This window comes from Cystoisospora suis, assembly GCF_002600585.1.
Source record: "Cystoisospora suis strain Wien I chromosome Unknown contig_2215, whole genome shotgun sequence".
NCBI lineage: Eukaryota > Apicomplexa > Conoidasida > Eucoccidiorida > Sarcocystidae > Cystoisospora > Cystoisospora suis.
Window position 1 is genome coordinate 1 of NW_027155014.1, and position 14,786 is coordinate 14,786.

The following is a 14,786-nucleotide window of genomic DNA, read 5'->3' on the forward strand; positions in this document are numbered from 1 at the left end:
TTGTGCAGCGGGCACTACACTACCATTTTAGCCATTGAATGACATGTATCCTTGGCCTAGCTGTACTAGACGCCCGAAACTTAACAAGTTGCTTTCCTGTATCCACTACACTCGTGCTGTGACATTTGCCTCCCTCCTACACGAGGGGGACACAACACAATCGTCGACTGTGCGGTGGTCGCGTCGTCATCAGTACTCATGCATGACCCTCCCTGGCGGGGCCGCCAGCCAGTCGTCTCCGCCCCGCTTCTACTGTCTCCGCATGCTTGATCGTTCTGAGCGGATGCTCCGACAGCCAGCTGATCGCTTACTTCTTCATACGAAAAGCTACTACTGTCTAATGCAACGTCCTTTCTACGGTGCTTCTGCTGTTTCTTCCGTGCACTCCTTGGTTTGATTTCTCTTTCTAAACAACAGGAGAGTGTTCACTGCCACGGCAACCCGGGGGTGCCTTGCCCGGACGCAGACAATCTCGCGGGGGAGTAGCTCTTCTTTATCTGGGATAGAGGAAGGTTCCGCTGCTTGGAATTACTCTCGCTCCATTCTCTTTCTTCCGATTCTTCTTTCGAGTAAGACCACCGGAGAAGAAAGCTTTCGGGCCAACATCTGAAATACCGGTCTCTCAGTAGTGAGCTGCGAGCGTGCCCGTGGCAAGCGTTTCCAAGGTTGTGAACCTCCCGACTTTTCAAGAAAATGGCTGGACTCTTGACAGAAATCTGGAAAATACACAACACTTTTCCTTTAATGTATGCATGGGACTGTGCTTAGAAAACAAGCGGCACAGGGGTAGGTTTTTCCTAGTGACGGACGACAGTGATCTATTTCATCTCCCATATCCTGCTCGTGTCACCGATCCTTTATCTAACCGGCGTGAGACACGTATGGTTTCGCTTTTCTCACCTTCGAGTCCTGTTTCCTCTCGGTGCTTTGCCTCTCTTTCTAAAGGTTGTGTATGAGAGACTTCTACACAACTACAGGCATTGAAAGAATCCGAGCCACGCCATATCGTCGGTCACGCTTTCTCTTCAGACTCCTCTCCCTCGAAGGTAGACGAATCTGAAAGAGCTGCTGATAACAACGACCTTTCCCTCACATCGAAAACGGTGCCGTTCTTTCACTGTGGCGTTTGTGACTTCATGTTTCTCTTTGGAAAGCACAAGACCGGCGCATTCTCATATCATCATTATGTCGAGGTTCCTTCGGTGAACGAAAGAGGGGGGGGAGATGAACGGCGTCTTCGGGTAGCCCTCATTCAGACTGTATCATGGCAGATCTTCTACTAAAGAAGATACACGAAGGTCTTTCAAGCTGAAGAACAGCTTAGATTCTTTCTAAGATCTCTTTCTCCGTCGTTTTCTTCGTCCTCTCTCCCTCTCTCTCTCTTTCCATCTCTCCTCCTGGATCTTCATCTTCTTTTTTCTCCTGTTCTTCTTCTTCCCTCATCTCTATGATATTCTCATCATGATGGACGATGCGTTGGTCTTTCCTTCGTCTTCTGACGGGGAGACTGGAGGGCCTCTTGGTGTTGAGGCGTCGGCTCATCTAGCTAAAGAAGAGCCTGAGAGAGCTTACATAGATAGAAGAGATCTTCACCCAACTAAGAAGGGTGGTGGATCTTCTCGAAGTGAAGATGATGATAAGAAGAGCGACAACAATGCTCGTCATCGTAACAGGAAAAGACTTCGCAGGCCATCTACGTCGTATTCTTTTCCTTATCTCCGAGCTACTCAGACGAGTAACAGAGAGAGGCCACCCGTCAGGCGACAACACAAGAGATTCCTGGGTGTATCTCTCCTTGTCTTTTCTTTTGTGTTCCTCTTTACACGGCACGTCATCATGAAGTGTGGGAACTTCTTTTCTAGGACAACAGGAAAGCACAGTGGCAATTTTACATCTCGTGGAGGAGGCATACCTCGTCTTCTCGCTTCTCGCGATGGAACTGGAGAACAACAAGAAGGTGCACATACACCCGGTCCCTCACCTGGCCAAGGGCAACTTGCAGGTTATCCTTTGTTCTTCCAGCTAGCTCAGCGTTCGCCTCAGTTGCTTGCATGTCTTAGTGCGCCACCTGCGTACGTTGCAGAAGAAGTGGACGGAGAAGAAGATGAAGAATTGTCCCCTGAAGACGAACCTCTTGAGCTTTCTGTTAGTGGCAGAGAACAAGAGGGAAGGAGGGAAGCACAGGACGAAGGAATGATGACGCCGGATGCTGAAGAATCTCACCCGAACAGAGAAAGTGCTGCGGGTCTAGAAGAAAGGACAGAGGAGGAAAGCGACGGAGATGAAGAGGGAAGGAGAGGTATTAAAAGAAAGAAGGAAATACCCGATAGGACGCCTCAGGAGAGAGAGGGGAATGGACTCTCTGATGACGACCCCCGGGCCTGTAAGCTCTTCTTATGTATGTATGTATATATATGGACAGATATACATATCTGCATGCATAGGTACGTACATACGCATAGAAAAGAGAAGGAAGAGAGAGAAGGAGAAGAAGAGCAAGAGGTAAGTGGAAATGAGTGACATTGCGATGAGAATACGAAGGAAGCCATGACGACCGAAAGAAAGACATACATACTTACATACCCATACATACATATTCATACATACACACCTATTCATTCATATATGTACATGTGCGTATCTGATGAGGAGGTGAAGTGACTGAGGATTGTACCGGCCATCCTCTAGGAAAAAAGAAAGTTCTTAGGACGCCTCGAACAAAAGAGCGCACGATAGATAGATAGATAGAGCCGGAGAAAATGAATGAAAGAAAGAAACACACAGATGAATAGATAACTACAAGTAGATGATTGAATGGATAGACAGACGGATAGAAGAGGTCATGGACAGATACGTCTTTCTAAGTCATGTTTCTCAGCCATTTATGAAGATATACATATGTATACGCCGTGTCTCTCTCTCTAAGTATGTATGAACCTCCCCTACTTCTTCAGGGGCCTTTAAAGACAAAGCTTCTTTCCTTTGGGTCGTTGTTCTGCTGGCAGCGCCGCGTGACCGTTCAAGCTTTCTCCTTGATGCCCTCTCTCTGTTTTTTCTTTCTCAATAAGCGCCATCTCTTCTCCTGAGTAAGACGATTCAGTTCTTAGAAGACTTAGCCCGACAAGAACGAGAAAAAGAGAAAGAGGAGAGAGGAGCGGGAAAGAGAAAGACTGTGCGATCGGAGGAGTTGAAGGCTGTCAAGATATCTCTCTTTCTTTCCGTTCTCTTTCTTTCTTTGTTTCTTTCTTTTTACTTCTCTCCTTCTCTCTCTTTCTTTCAACTGCTGTTGGGATCTCTTTTCTGCGGGCTGTCTTTCTCATTCTTCTGTACAGCAAAAAAGAGTCCTGGTGGCAGAAGAGTCTCACCGTCAACGACCTTATCGGGAGATTCGGAGACGTCTCCTTTTTATCACCTTCGTGTAGAATCTTCTCCTTCGACGACAGATATACAGGGAGACAGTAGTAGTAGTAGTGGTAGTACAAGCACAGCAGATCAAGCAGAAGAAGAAAGAGGACAGAAGGAGGTGATGCATGCTGTCGAGAGAGGGAGAGAACAAGCAGGAAGAGGGGCTGTAGCAGTAGAAGAACCGTCAGACTCAGATCGAGGAGTGGATGACGAAGACGATGTGACTGAAGTCGAAACGCCAGGAGATGTTTCACATCTTCCTCCTACATCTCCACCGCGTAAGATGATTTGTCTAGGTTAGGTATCCTCCCACTCTCTCTTTCCTCCTTTCGTTTTCGCTTTCTTTCGATCTATCTCTCTTTCTTGCTTTCTGCTCCCCTATCCTCCTTCTTCTCTCGATCACCCCTCACTCACTTCCTTTCTCTTTCACTTTCTTTCTCTCCCTCTCTTCATGTCTCCGTACACATAGATGTGTGTATCCACCTACCTGTCTCTCATCTGTTTATGTTGAACCTATCTATTTGTCTTTTTCTACTTCTCTTTAATCTATCTATCTCCGGATACCTTGAATCTAAGAGAACAGTCTCCCCTTTCTTTTGCTTTCTTTTCTTTGTTCTCTGTTCTGTTCTCTTTTACGCATACCCCCTCTTGTTCTTCTTCTTCTTCATCGCCTTGCTAATCCTCCTTTTCTCCTTTGACGGACGGCACAGGATTTCGCCCCAAGAAAGGCCGTCCTCGTGTAGGTGGACACGACACAACGGGGCTGAAGAGAAGGCGCGGCTCTCGGGCTCCCTTTGTCCCGGCTGTTTTAAAGCCTGCCTCTCTCCTTCCCTGGGCAGTAGTCTCGAGCGCCTCTTCTTCTGAGGCTCTCGAGCCTAGCCCTGGAATAGGGACAGCAAGCAAAAGGGCCCTGCAGTTGAAGGAAGTTCCTCTTCGCACTCGCATTGTTGCTGGTACAGGAACACAGACGCCGAATGGTAAGCTGACGATGAAAACAAGAGCATCGTCGTCGATGCCCGCAGAGCGAGAAGAAAGAAAAAGAGAAAGAAAGCGAGCCGAAAGTGCAAAGAAGAGGAGAGGAGATGGACAGGTGGTTGACAGGGATAGGCAGGTGTCATGGAAAATACTTCTCTATACCTATTGTATTTGAAAGACAGTGACTGTGATGTAGACGTATAGGGGGATGGAGTGACTCCACGCTGTCACTGTAGTTCAGAGGAGGGAGCTAAGGGTAAAGCGCTAGAACAGATCCGATCCGCCTGAAGTTTGTCTCAGCCTTCTCTCAAAGACAGAAGACAGTTGAAGTCTTTCCTTAGACAAGAATATAAAAGTGAATAAATGAAAGATGGATAGATGGATAGGTACATAGGTTAGAGATGGATAGATCGACTAGAGATAGATAGGTAGATCCAAGATAGAGAGGTAGATAGATCCTTCTTTCCCTGAGCCTAAAGCCTTTCACGGATCGGATAAAGATTCCCTTTTATCCTCAAGTCGTCTTGAATTTCTCTGAAGGTAATTTTCAGAAATCAATCAGACTCTTATATAAACGCCTGTAGAGATAGATACGTACTCGATGCAACACACTACCCATCCATACTCATACATCCATCCTCCTGCATTCGCTCCTCTACATACATCCATATTGACGCATGCAAGTACAACTTTCTGTCTATATGTGTGTGTGAAGCTAAAAGGATCTCCGGCTGCTCCTTCCGCTGTTCGTGTGTTTGTCATTTCTCTCTCTTGTATTCCGAGCGACCACCACCTCCTCTTGTGTTTTTTCTTTTCTGTCCAGTGAGCTTCGAGTGGGAGTCTGTCTGGATAGATGCCAAGTCGCTCAAGTCGTTTGAAGAAGCCTTAAGCCCTTATCTTACTATCCTTTCGACACGTAAGTTTTCACTTCATTGTCGCAGCCATCTCGGGTAGAGGGCGGAAAAAGATCAGGAGAAAGAGAGAGGCAGAGAAAAGGCACAGGACAAAGCAGAGGCGATGGAGGAAGATGAAAGCCATCTCTTCTATCATATCCTGGCGAAGAGAAAGAAAGAACGCCCTCAGCCTCATTCTTCTTTTCTGGATTTCCCTCTTCTAAGTAAATAGAACGCATCGCCCCATGATTCGTGAAGCACGGAAGAAGAAAAGAGAGAGAGAGAGGGACAGCAATCCCTTTGTGCTTGAGTGGCGGAGAAACAAAGCGAAAGTTGTAGCTTGTATGATAATGAGAGGGATGTAAGATGTCTTCTTCTCGTCTTCAAAAAGATGAGCTAGCAGCAGCTGTATGTGAGAATCTATCTTCTTCGTGAAGCGGGTGTCTTTTCTCTCCTGAGGTGTGTGGTCTACAAGAAGGCAGGTGTAAATGTATGTATCCTGAAGTATGCGCCGCGTATGTGATACATAGGAGGCGTGTGTCTTACATACCGGCAAAGGAGTCATAGCCATAGTGACAGCAACAGCAGTAGTAGTAGTCAGGTCATCTTGCACATACGCACGTAATGTGTATCGATGTATCTCCAATCTCTGTCTATCTTGGAGCTAACATGTGCATATGGAGAGATGGTGTTTTGTGCCAAGGTATCTAAGAAGCTAGACTGCTTCTATGCGGCAAGCACTTACCATGTGTTAGTCCCGTTCATCATCTTTCCTCAACCCTCTCGGTTTCTTTCTTTCCTTCACTTCTCCTTCCATCTATTTCATTCCGTCTCACTGCAAGCACATACCCTGCTTATCGTTCCTGGAGTTAAGAGAAAGCTCTTATTTCCTTCTTTGGTCAACTTTCGTCTTCCTCACCTCGTCTCTATTCCTCGACACATACTAGATATATTTATATCTATTTCTGTATTGTACGTGCTAACCCCCCCCCTTTCCCTGTGTCCTCTCGTTCATTCAATCATATAATAGTCTACGTCTTCTTCTTTTCCTACATCATCTTCGTCTTTACTTCTTTCTCTCAGTTTTCTCTTCTGTCCTCTTTCTTTCTTTCCCCCCCACCCTCTGTAGCCTTTCCTTTGTATATAGCTTCTTTTCTTTCTCATCATCATCGTCTTCTTGTTCTTCTTTCTCCCCTTCACGTTCTCTCCTGTGTTTATGTTTCTTCCTCTTGCTGTTGCAGTAGCTCGAGAAGCTCCTGTCGTCTGGGACCAGTCCTTGTCGGTCTACGACATCCATGGAAGTGTTCGGCGAGCTTATTTTCGACTCGAGGAGTTACGCACTATGGATTCCGCAGCTGACGCCTTTCGCGCTATGCTTTTAGCCGAGTTCTATATCGGTCGCGTTGCAGCAGTTAGTCGCATGACAGGAATCCCTATAAGCTGTCGTCTATCGCGAAGCCTTACAGTGGCTCAAGGCGTCTTCGAAACCTATCTCCTCAAGATGGGCTGTCCCCCTGCTTCTGTTTGTTCTCTACAAAGCGAACTCATGGCGCAAGCAGGACGGGTCTTCGCGCCCTTGAATGCAATCGGTGATTTCAGAGCCTCCGCCGTCGACAAATGGAGAAAGACCAACGAACACCTAAACGCCGAACAGAAGAACCAAGCTTTCCGAGACTACCTCGCCACATCTCTTGATAGCGATGTCACAAGTAAGCTGCTACAAGGACGTACAAGAAATTCAGAACGTCTCCTCCCTCTGGTCCGAGATGATACGGATACGCACGACCACGTTCGTAATGGTAGTTGAAGAGATAGAGAAGGGGGGGATACACCGGTGTTTCTTCTCGGCTCTGTCTTGAAGCTCCCCCTGTGTGTCTATCTATCTATGTACGTATCTCTCTATCATTAGTCTACCTATCCATCTGTCTTTAATCTACCTGTCTTTTCTGTTGATGTCTCGATACGAGCGAGGCATCAAAAGCTTCTATGCTTACTTGCTTCCCCGTCTTCCCTTGTTGCTTCAAGCGATCCTTCAAGACTACTAGGAAAGGTACAAGGCGTCTCCGTAAAACCCACCATGAGAATTTCTCTTTGCTTTAAGCTTCTTTTCTCATCTCTTTAGCCTTCTTCTTTTCGCCAAACTGTCTCTTCCTTTCATATGTAAGATAGCTTAGGTTGACTAACCTCTCAAGATCGGGCCGTGTTCTCTTTCTCCATGTAAAGAAGCTACAAGCTGTTGTCTCAGATCTTCTTCGTTTTTGTATGCTCTTCTCTTTCTTCTTTTGAAGCCTCTATAGGATGAGTCTCTTTCTTTCTTTCTTTGCGTCTAATACGCTCCTAGCGAGAGAGGAGTGTATCTCTATAAGTCCTGATCTTGTTTAGCAAACATATTAAGAGGGGTGCAATCCTCGAAAGTTCTTTCTTGCACTCTGCCCTTCTTCTTTGACTTCTTTTCTTCTCTCCTTCTCCGTACAAGGTACACTTGAGATTAGCAGGAGAACCGACATTCTCCCTGTGATTTCCCGCTGGCTAGACAGTCAACCAGCCTGGTTCCGTCACGGTAGGTCCAAGGGCGTTCTTTTGGGAGAGAAGACAAGCTGAAAGAAGGACAGAAAAAAAAGAAAAGAGCAGTTGTTTGTCTCATCATGAATGCTTTGCAGAAAGTCACTGAGGTGTCTAGACACACAAGATTCTTGTGTTCTACTCATCGAGGGGTGTCTCTGTAAGGCGATGAAACGCCTTCCTGTCTTCAACATTCGTTAAAGTCTCTCTTTTCTTCTGATCATTTGAACCATACAATAGTCCTTCCTTCCCGCACTATATGCATATATATATATATATATATAGATACATACAGCTTATATATATGTATATGCATCTCTCAATGAACGACTTCAGTTGCCTCCCTTCCTCATCTCCATCGTTTCTTCGAACCACTAGCGAACGGTGAAAAGCTTTGATAAGAAATAGCAGAAAGAAATCTCTAATGTGCCGACCTTCTTCTTTTTCTTCATCTAGCTGTCTATCCATCTAAAAAAAATCAGTAGGCTTCCGTCTTAGCCGTCCTTTGGTCTCTCCACTTCCTCTCTCTTTCATTCTCTCTGTCTTCTCGTGTTGCCTCTCCCTTACTACGCCTTTTCCGTTCTTTTATGATCCGGGGGGACCTCCGTCAATCGTCGGGCCCCAAGGCAAGAAGACTGTTAAGCTAGCTTAGTTGCTCGTTGCTTCCCGGCCTTACGAGCTACCAATGGATTTCATCTTCTTCATTCGTAGAGGAGAAGAGGTCTACTATGTTTCTCGTCTTTTACTCCACGTTTCTTCTGGGGTTCTCTTTGACGTTGTTTCTCTCCGTCCTCAGCTGTCCCTCCCGGTTCTGTGTTTGGTACATTACTCAATCCAGCTCAACAAACCGCTACTTCAGGTAAGAGCGGGAGAGGAAGGGGCGGGGTTATCGAGGAGACGTTTAACCCGTTCTTCCCTCTTTCTATAGAGTGGCCATGCTCCAGCTGTGGTGGAGAGAACTCAACAGATAGATAGATAGATAGATAGTCCGTCGGGACAGCTTCACATCTGTTCCCTCTGTCCTGAGAAAAAGAGAGTCTAGGTGTAAGGAGTGTGTGAAACTGTGTCGGTGGGTTAGTGAACATCGATGTATCATCTCGATCCTACCTGTGAAGGAAGGAGAGAAGGAAGGAAGGGATTAATGACAACTCATTCTTGGCAGTACAGAAAATGAATTTGTCTCACCGACACAACAGAGATAGCATACATGCATGGAGACTTCTCCCTAGACATACAGATATATAGATATGCCTATACATTTAGGTACATGTTTATATCTGTACCATATGTATACATATATATAGAGAGAGAAAGACGTCAGACAGAGGTACCATCAAAGACAGATAGGTATGTACGGAAATCTGCCTCTTCGTTTCTGCGGCGAATGACAGAAGGTTTCCGCTTGTTTTTTTCTTCACTGGCTTATTCATTCGCATGTGTCTCGTGAAATCCCTTTTCTCTTTGATGAATGTACGAGCATGTGTATCTTAGCTGTCTATGGGTTCCATATAGTCCATTCTAGGTTCGCTGCTTTTGAGACTTCCCTCTGCATGATGCCACAAGATACGCACGTGCATCCCTAGACTCCTTTCTTTCTTTCTTTTCTATTGTTTCCGATTTGTCACAAACGTTTCTTGTTGCCAGAGACGGGCCTCAGTAGTAGTAGTAGTAGAACTACCTCTCAGACGTCTGATGGTGATGACGCCCGAGCAGCATCTGCGGGACCAGCAGAGGAGCCTCATCCCGGTCAGCAGCCTCTTCCTCCTACAGCAACTATACCTTCTCTTCACGGAGGCGTAGGTGGAGAAGATGCGCCTTATCATCACGGGGGACAAACCTTCGATGAGATCGTGGATTTCATTGGTCGTTATATAGATCCGGAGTCGGTCCCATCAGGTAGGAGATTCGGACATATGGTTGGAGAGCGGGAGAGAGAGGAAGACGGATTCTTGTTTTTTCAAAAGATGAGATAGAGATATCTTCTTGTTCCTCGAGTTTCTTCACTTCCCAATTCCGAAGAAGGACTCGGTCGATTACAGGAGTCGTCGTCTTTGTCTCCATTCTTGTCTCTTGGTTTGCATTGAGTGAATATGAAAGTATCTAAGACCCAGGTGGTAGACTGGAGATAGCAGGCCCATGCAGGAGAAACGGGGTGGGGGAAGAAGAAGAGTACTAGTCACAGGAGTGGTAATAGTCCTAGTCGTGGGAGTATTCGTAGTTGGATTGGGAGCGTTGTGATTTACCTTTTTTCCAGTGATGGCCATAATGAGGATCAGGGGAGTCGACTCTCTCTTGGAATATCTCGCTTCTTCTCTAAACATCTCTATTCATCATTCCGGTACACATCTCTATCTTTCGTCGATCTGTCTATTTCTCTATCTTTATCTCTCTATCTTTATCTTTCTGTCTTTATCTATCTATCTATCTGCCTCTATCTTTCGTGTATGTACGTCTACACGTGTTAGGAGATTTCTTTTTTTTTCTTTTTCTCCCACCATCATCATTCCCCCCCATCACTGTTCTTTTTTTGTCTTCTTGTCTATCTCTCCTCATTTTCTTTTGTTGGTTTTCTTCAGCTGATGAGCCTGAAGAGTCGTTACGTCATTGGACAGAAGATGTGGCTGCAGCTCTGGGTCGCCAACGCGCCCACCTCCCCGTCCTTGTCTCGAAGATGCACCACGCCCGCAAGCGCCGCTCTGGAGTCTCTCCTTTACTTAAGGGAGTGGCCACAGCCTATTACCGTATCGCTCACGCACGATATGCTTTAGATAGGATACCATCCTTAAAAGATCATGCAGAGTTCATGAAAGATCTTCGTCGCTTAGAATCCTATTGTTTACTTATATGGGATCGACTAGGGGTGTACTTTACTGCCGCTCAATGGGCTCAGAAAGGTCTAGTCATTGTCGCTATGAAATTCACTTATTTCCCCCAAATGCAACCTCAGACACAAACGCCTTTTGCGAGACTTGAAGCGCAGCTCGCAAGTAAGTGTTTCTTCTCATTCTCACTCTCTCCGCTTCCTCATCTTCTAAGCTGGGGTGGGCTACTGTACTTGTCTACTACATGTTTTGATCATGTGAAAAAGAAGGAGAAAAGAACCCCCGGAGGAAAGAAGTCTTTCTTCGTCAAGGAGTGACGTTGGATTCATGCGTGTTTTATGTATGGATAGGTACATCGCTATGTACGGGGAGATGTTAGAGGGGCAAGAAGAGAGCTTCATGAAGGAGTGTCGTGCGATGTAAATGAAAGGAAGGGGAATCAGAGAGAACAGAAAAGGAATGATATACTCGTATAGATATACGTATATATATAGATAGGGAGGTAAGATTGATGTAGGTAGATAGATGTAGGCCTTCTCGAGTATTGTATGAATCAATGTGTGTTTGAGTCAGTAAGAAGACCTCACCACTCTTCAACCCGAAAGGATAGCTCCTTGACCTTTTCTCCCTTTTCTTACGGAGAGATCCATCCTTCCCTTTAACGATGATGAATACACCTAAGGAAATCGCTCTTTTCTTTTCTTTTTTTCTCCTCTGAGTCATAGATCTCCATCTTCCCCCACTGTGGCCTTCTCTAAACCTCATCAGCATTACCGTTCTATTTCGTCTTCTCTCTTTCGATTGAGAAGTGTTCCACCTCACATCTTTTACTTATCAATCTATCTACCTATCTATCTGTCTACCAATGTAGCTGTCTTCAACACCTGGGAGTGCAGTAGTCGCAGGCATCTTCAGCTATAGATTCCTCACTGGATACAAACATCGTCTTATTCTTGGTTTGATTGCTAAGCCTCTTTCCTTCTCATCTCATCTGATCGACCCACCGATCTTTCTCTCTCTTTTCTTTCCTCTGATACCTCTCCCTGGCATTCTGGATGCATCTATCTATTGCGTCTTTAATTCTCCTCTCCGCTTTACCGTCACTCCCCCTTCGCCTTTACATGTCTCTGTCCCTTTGTTGTGTATGTGAGAATACGTATGTACGGACATGTCTGAATGGGTACATGCCTGCGTCTACGTATGTATGCATGCACATACCTATGTATGGAGGACTACCAGATATGTATAAATCTGAATGTATGTATGTATGACTATGTATATCTATGTATGTCTCATGATTGCATGCCATATCAGTATGAAGGTTTCTCACCCGTCTGTATTTAGTTCTTCTGGAGTCTCTTGTGGATATCCCTTTGTTTAGTGAATGAGCTTTCTTCCCCCATAGAAGACAAGATACATGCGATGAACGTATAGGAAGATCATGATCTCCTGTCGCTAGAAACGTCTTAACGGCGTAGATATGACTAGATAGGAAACATCACATGGACCTTCTTTTGTATAAGAAACGTCCCCCATCTCTGTGTTTCTTCACTCAATCATCAAAGAGAAATTCCATGAAAAGGCTTTTGTGTTTCTTATCGTCCATTCATCTCTAGGCCTAAGGCGTTACTGGCGACAGGAGCATAACGATATTCTTGTGTCGTTAGCTGGGTGGATGCGAGATAACTACGATTCAAGCATAGGTGAGCGGTCATGTCTCTCTCATTCTCCCTCTTTTCTTCTGACTCCTTATTCGAAATGCTGCCGTATGAAACCTCGTCTCAATGCGTGGCGCTGCTTTCTCTCATCTTCTCTCTTATCTTCTTCTTATCTCTTGGTTCTCTCGAAAGAAAACGGAAAAGACCTCATGAGATCGACTCCCCTCGACCTACTGTGAGAAGGGAGAAGAGAGAAAGGGGGGTGAGAGAGGGTAGCCTAGCTGTCTTTGATTCCTTACATCATAGGTGAAAGAGATATTAGACTCCTCTCTCAGAGACACGTTGTTGAAGTCTGAGGAATGTGAAGAAGAGAAGAAATAATAGATTCACATACATGTATCTTCTTTGTTTCATTGAACCTAAGCTTGGTTCCCCCCTTGTTCACTGGCAAAGGCAAAGACTTCTTAATGCTTTTCTCCTTAGATGTCTAATCGGGTGTAGAGCTGAGAGAAGAAAGAGGTTTCTGAAGATATTCGCTCTCGAGTGATGACAGCTGGAAGGAAGCGTGCTTTATTTCAATTTCTTTACTCTCACATACTTGGGCTAGTCAATTTGATGTACGTACCTTCATCGGATAGTCTCGATGTATTGCTATAAATCGCATAAACTCTCTTCTTCAAGACGGATCCCCCATGCCTGTACGTCTCTCTCCGTGTAGATAGAACGATAGCTAGACAGATGGAGTCTATGTGTCTATATAGATGTATATGGGAAACTCCCAGAAAAGTTGGGCAGATTGACAGCAGCAGGAGACTTGCTTGTTGTCCTCTATCTTACTATGTACAACTTTGGAGAGTTTGGCAGAGAGTAGTTAAATAGGTGTCTCTCTCTATCACAATACTAGACGAACTGCCTCTCCGCCCAGCGAGTGCCATGAAAGGGCAAGAGAATAGGAAAGACTCGTTTCTTCATCTCAAGTCTATCTTTCTCTCTTTTCCTACTGAAGAAGTGAAAGATGATCTTTTCGTTCTCTCTTCTCTACTCTGTCTCTCTCTCAAGTTGAATAGAAGGACTAGATAGACAGGCAGGTCCACGGACAGTTCGCAAGCCATCCCACCGGGAAAGAATCTGTCTTACCTACTTACGTACATCTCTTCGCCTTCTTTGCTTTTCTTACTCGTGTCGCCTCAACCCCTACCATTAAAGGAAAGAAGGTTTTCTTTTTTTCGCCATCATGAGAAAACACGTGACTTCTTTTCTCTGTATATCGACATATGTCTCTCTCCTCTACAGTATCTGTGTCTCCTCTCTTTATCTCTCTCTGTGTATAGATAGATATCGCTGAGTTGTACATGGAAGTGGTGTATGTGTGTGCTTGTAACCTTTTTTCTCAGCGGTCAATGTCACGGCGAACTCTCGTCTCTTCCGGGCGATGTACGCATCTGGACTTCGCTGTAAGTCAGGGAAGAACAAAATGGAAGAAAGCACTACCAGCCAACAAAGAGGAGACCGTCGGACCTCTCCTAGGGTTCGACTGTCTCTCACGCGATCTCTGTGTGATGTAACGACGGGAAGAGAAAGCTATATATATATATATATATGTGCATATGTGCATGTAGAGAGAGATATATATAAAGTGGTTGCTTGTCTTCAACCCTCTTCGTGGTGGTGATGACTGTGGAGTGGCTCATTCTTGTGCTTCTCTCTTGAAGGCATCTCTCCTCTCTTGGTGTCTCGCCTTTGGACACCGCCCTCGTGCTTTAAGGCTTCTTACAAGGCTCTCTCTCTCAGTCAGTCTTGTAGATACGAAAGAATACAATGTAATAGCAATACTAGTAAACACCGCGATGATGTGTACATCTCTATATGCTGGTGTATGACGGTATCTCCTTCCCGCTCTATTTATCTCTTTTTTTAGCCTATTATCTATCTATCTAGCCATCTATCTGCCTGTTTCTCTTTCTCTCTCTGTATCTGTGTAGCTCTATCTATGTATGGTGGGGGGTAGTTTATGCAGATTGGATGATGGAGCTATAGCTCGATGGAGAGACAACTCGAAGCGAGGAGAAGTCGTATATTAGAGATAGGATGATAAGAAGACGACTGTATGCCATACATCCCTTCGTTTGAACCTAGCTGGATTTGTCTATCGGTAGTCTATCGGCCGGTAATGTGTGACTCATCTATCTCTTTTCATAATGGAGATCTTCGTCTCTCCGCAGTCGGTTCGTACCTAGCAGTGCACAAAACCCCAAAGAGTGAGAAGATTCACGAAAGACCACAAAAGAAGAAGGAAAGTTCCTTGCATCTACATGCACTAGTTACCCCCACATAGAAGACAAATAGATTAAATTAGAGTAGAGGTAGTTAGGTACAGGTAAAGTGTTTAAGATAGACTAGATTAGATAGATAGATAGATAAATAGATTAGATAGATAGATAGATAGATTAGATAGATTAGATAGATTAGAT

The 14,786-nt window shown here is 45.1% G+C and overlaps 1 protein-coding gene across 1 annotated transcript in view; it reads left to right on the top strand.

The window, feature by feature from the left end:
- Positions 1-86: 86 nt before the first annotated feature.
- CSUI_004672 (uncharacterized protein) overlaps positions 87-14,786 on the top strand; it is a 16,480-nt gene continuing 1,780 nt past the window's right edge. The window contains exons 1-11 of the mRNA XM_068064857.1: positions 87-2,383; positions 3,333-3,683; positions 4,116-4,382; positions 5,204-5,296; positions 6,515-6,982; positions 7,750-7,833; positions 8,632-8,694; positions 9,480-9,731; positions 10,412-10,822; positions 12,274-12,360; positions 13,710-13,769. Coding sequence (XP_067923165.1) covers positions 1,462-2,383; positions 3,333-3,683; positions 4,116-4,382; positions 5,204-5,296; positions 6,515-6,982; positions 7,750-7,833; positions 8,632-8,694; positions 9,480-9,731; positions 10,412-10,822; positions 12,274-12,360; positions 13,710-13,769 — 3,058 coding nt within the window. The 5' untranslated portion in view covers positions 87-1,461. The remainder of the gene's footprint in view (positions 2,384-3,332; positions 3,684-4,115; positions 4,383-5,203; positions 5,297-6,514; positions 6,983-7,749; positions 7,834-8,631; positions 8,695-9,479; positions 9,732-10,411; positions 10,823-12,273; positions 12,361-13,709; positions 13,770-14,786) is intronic.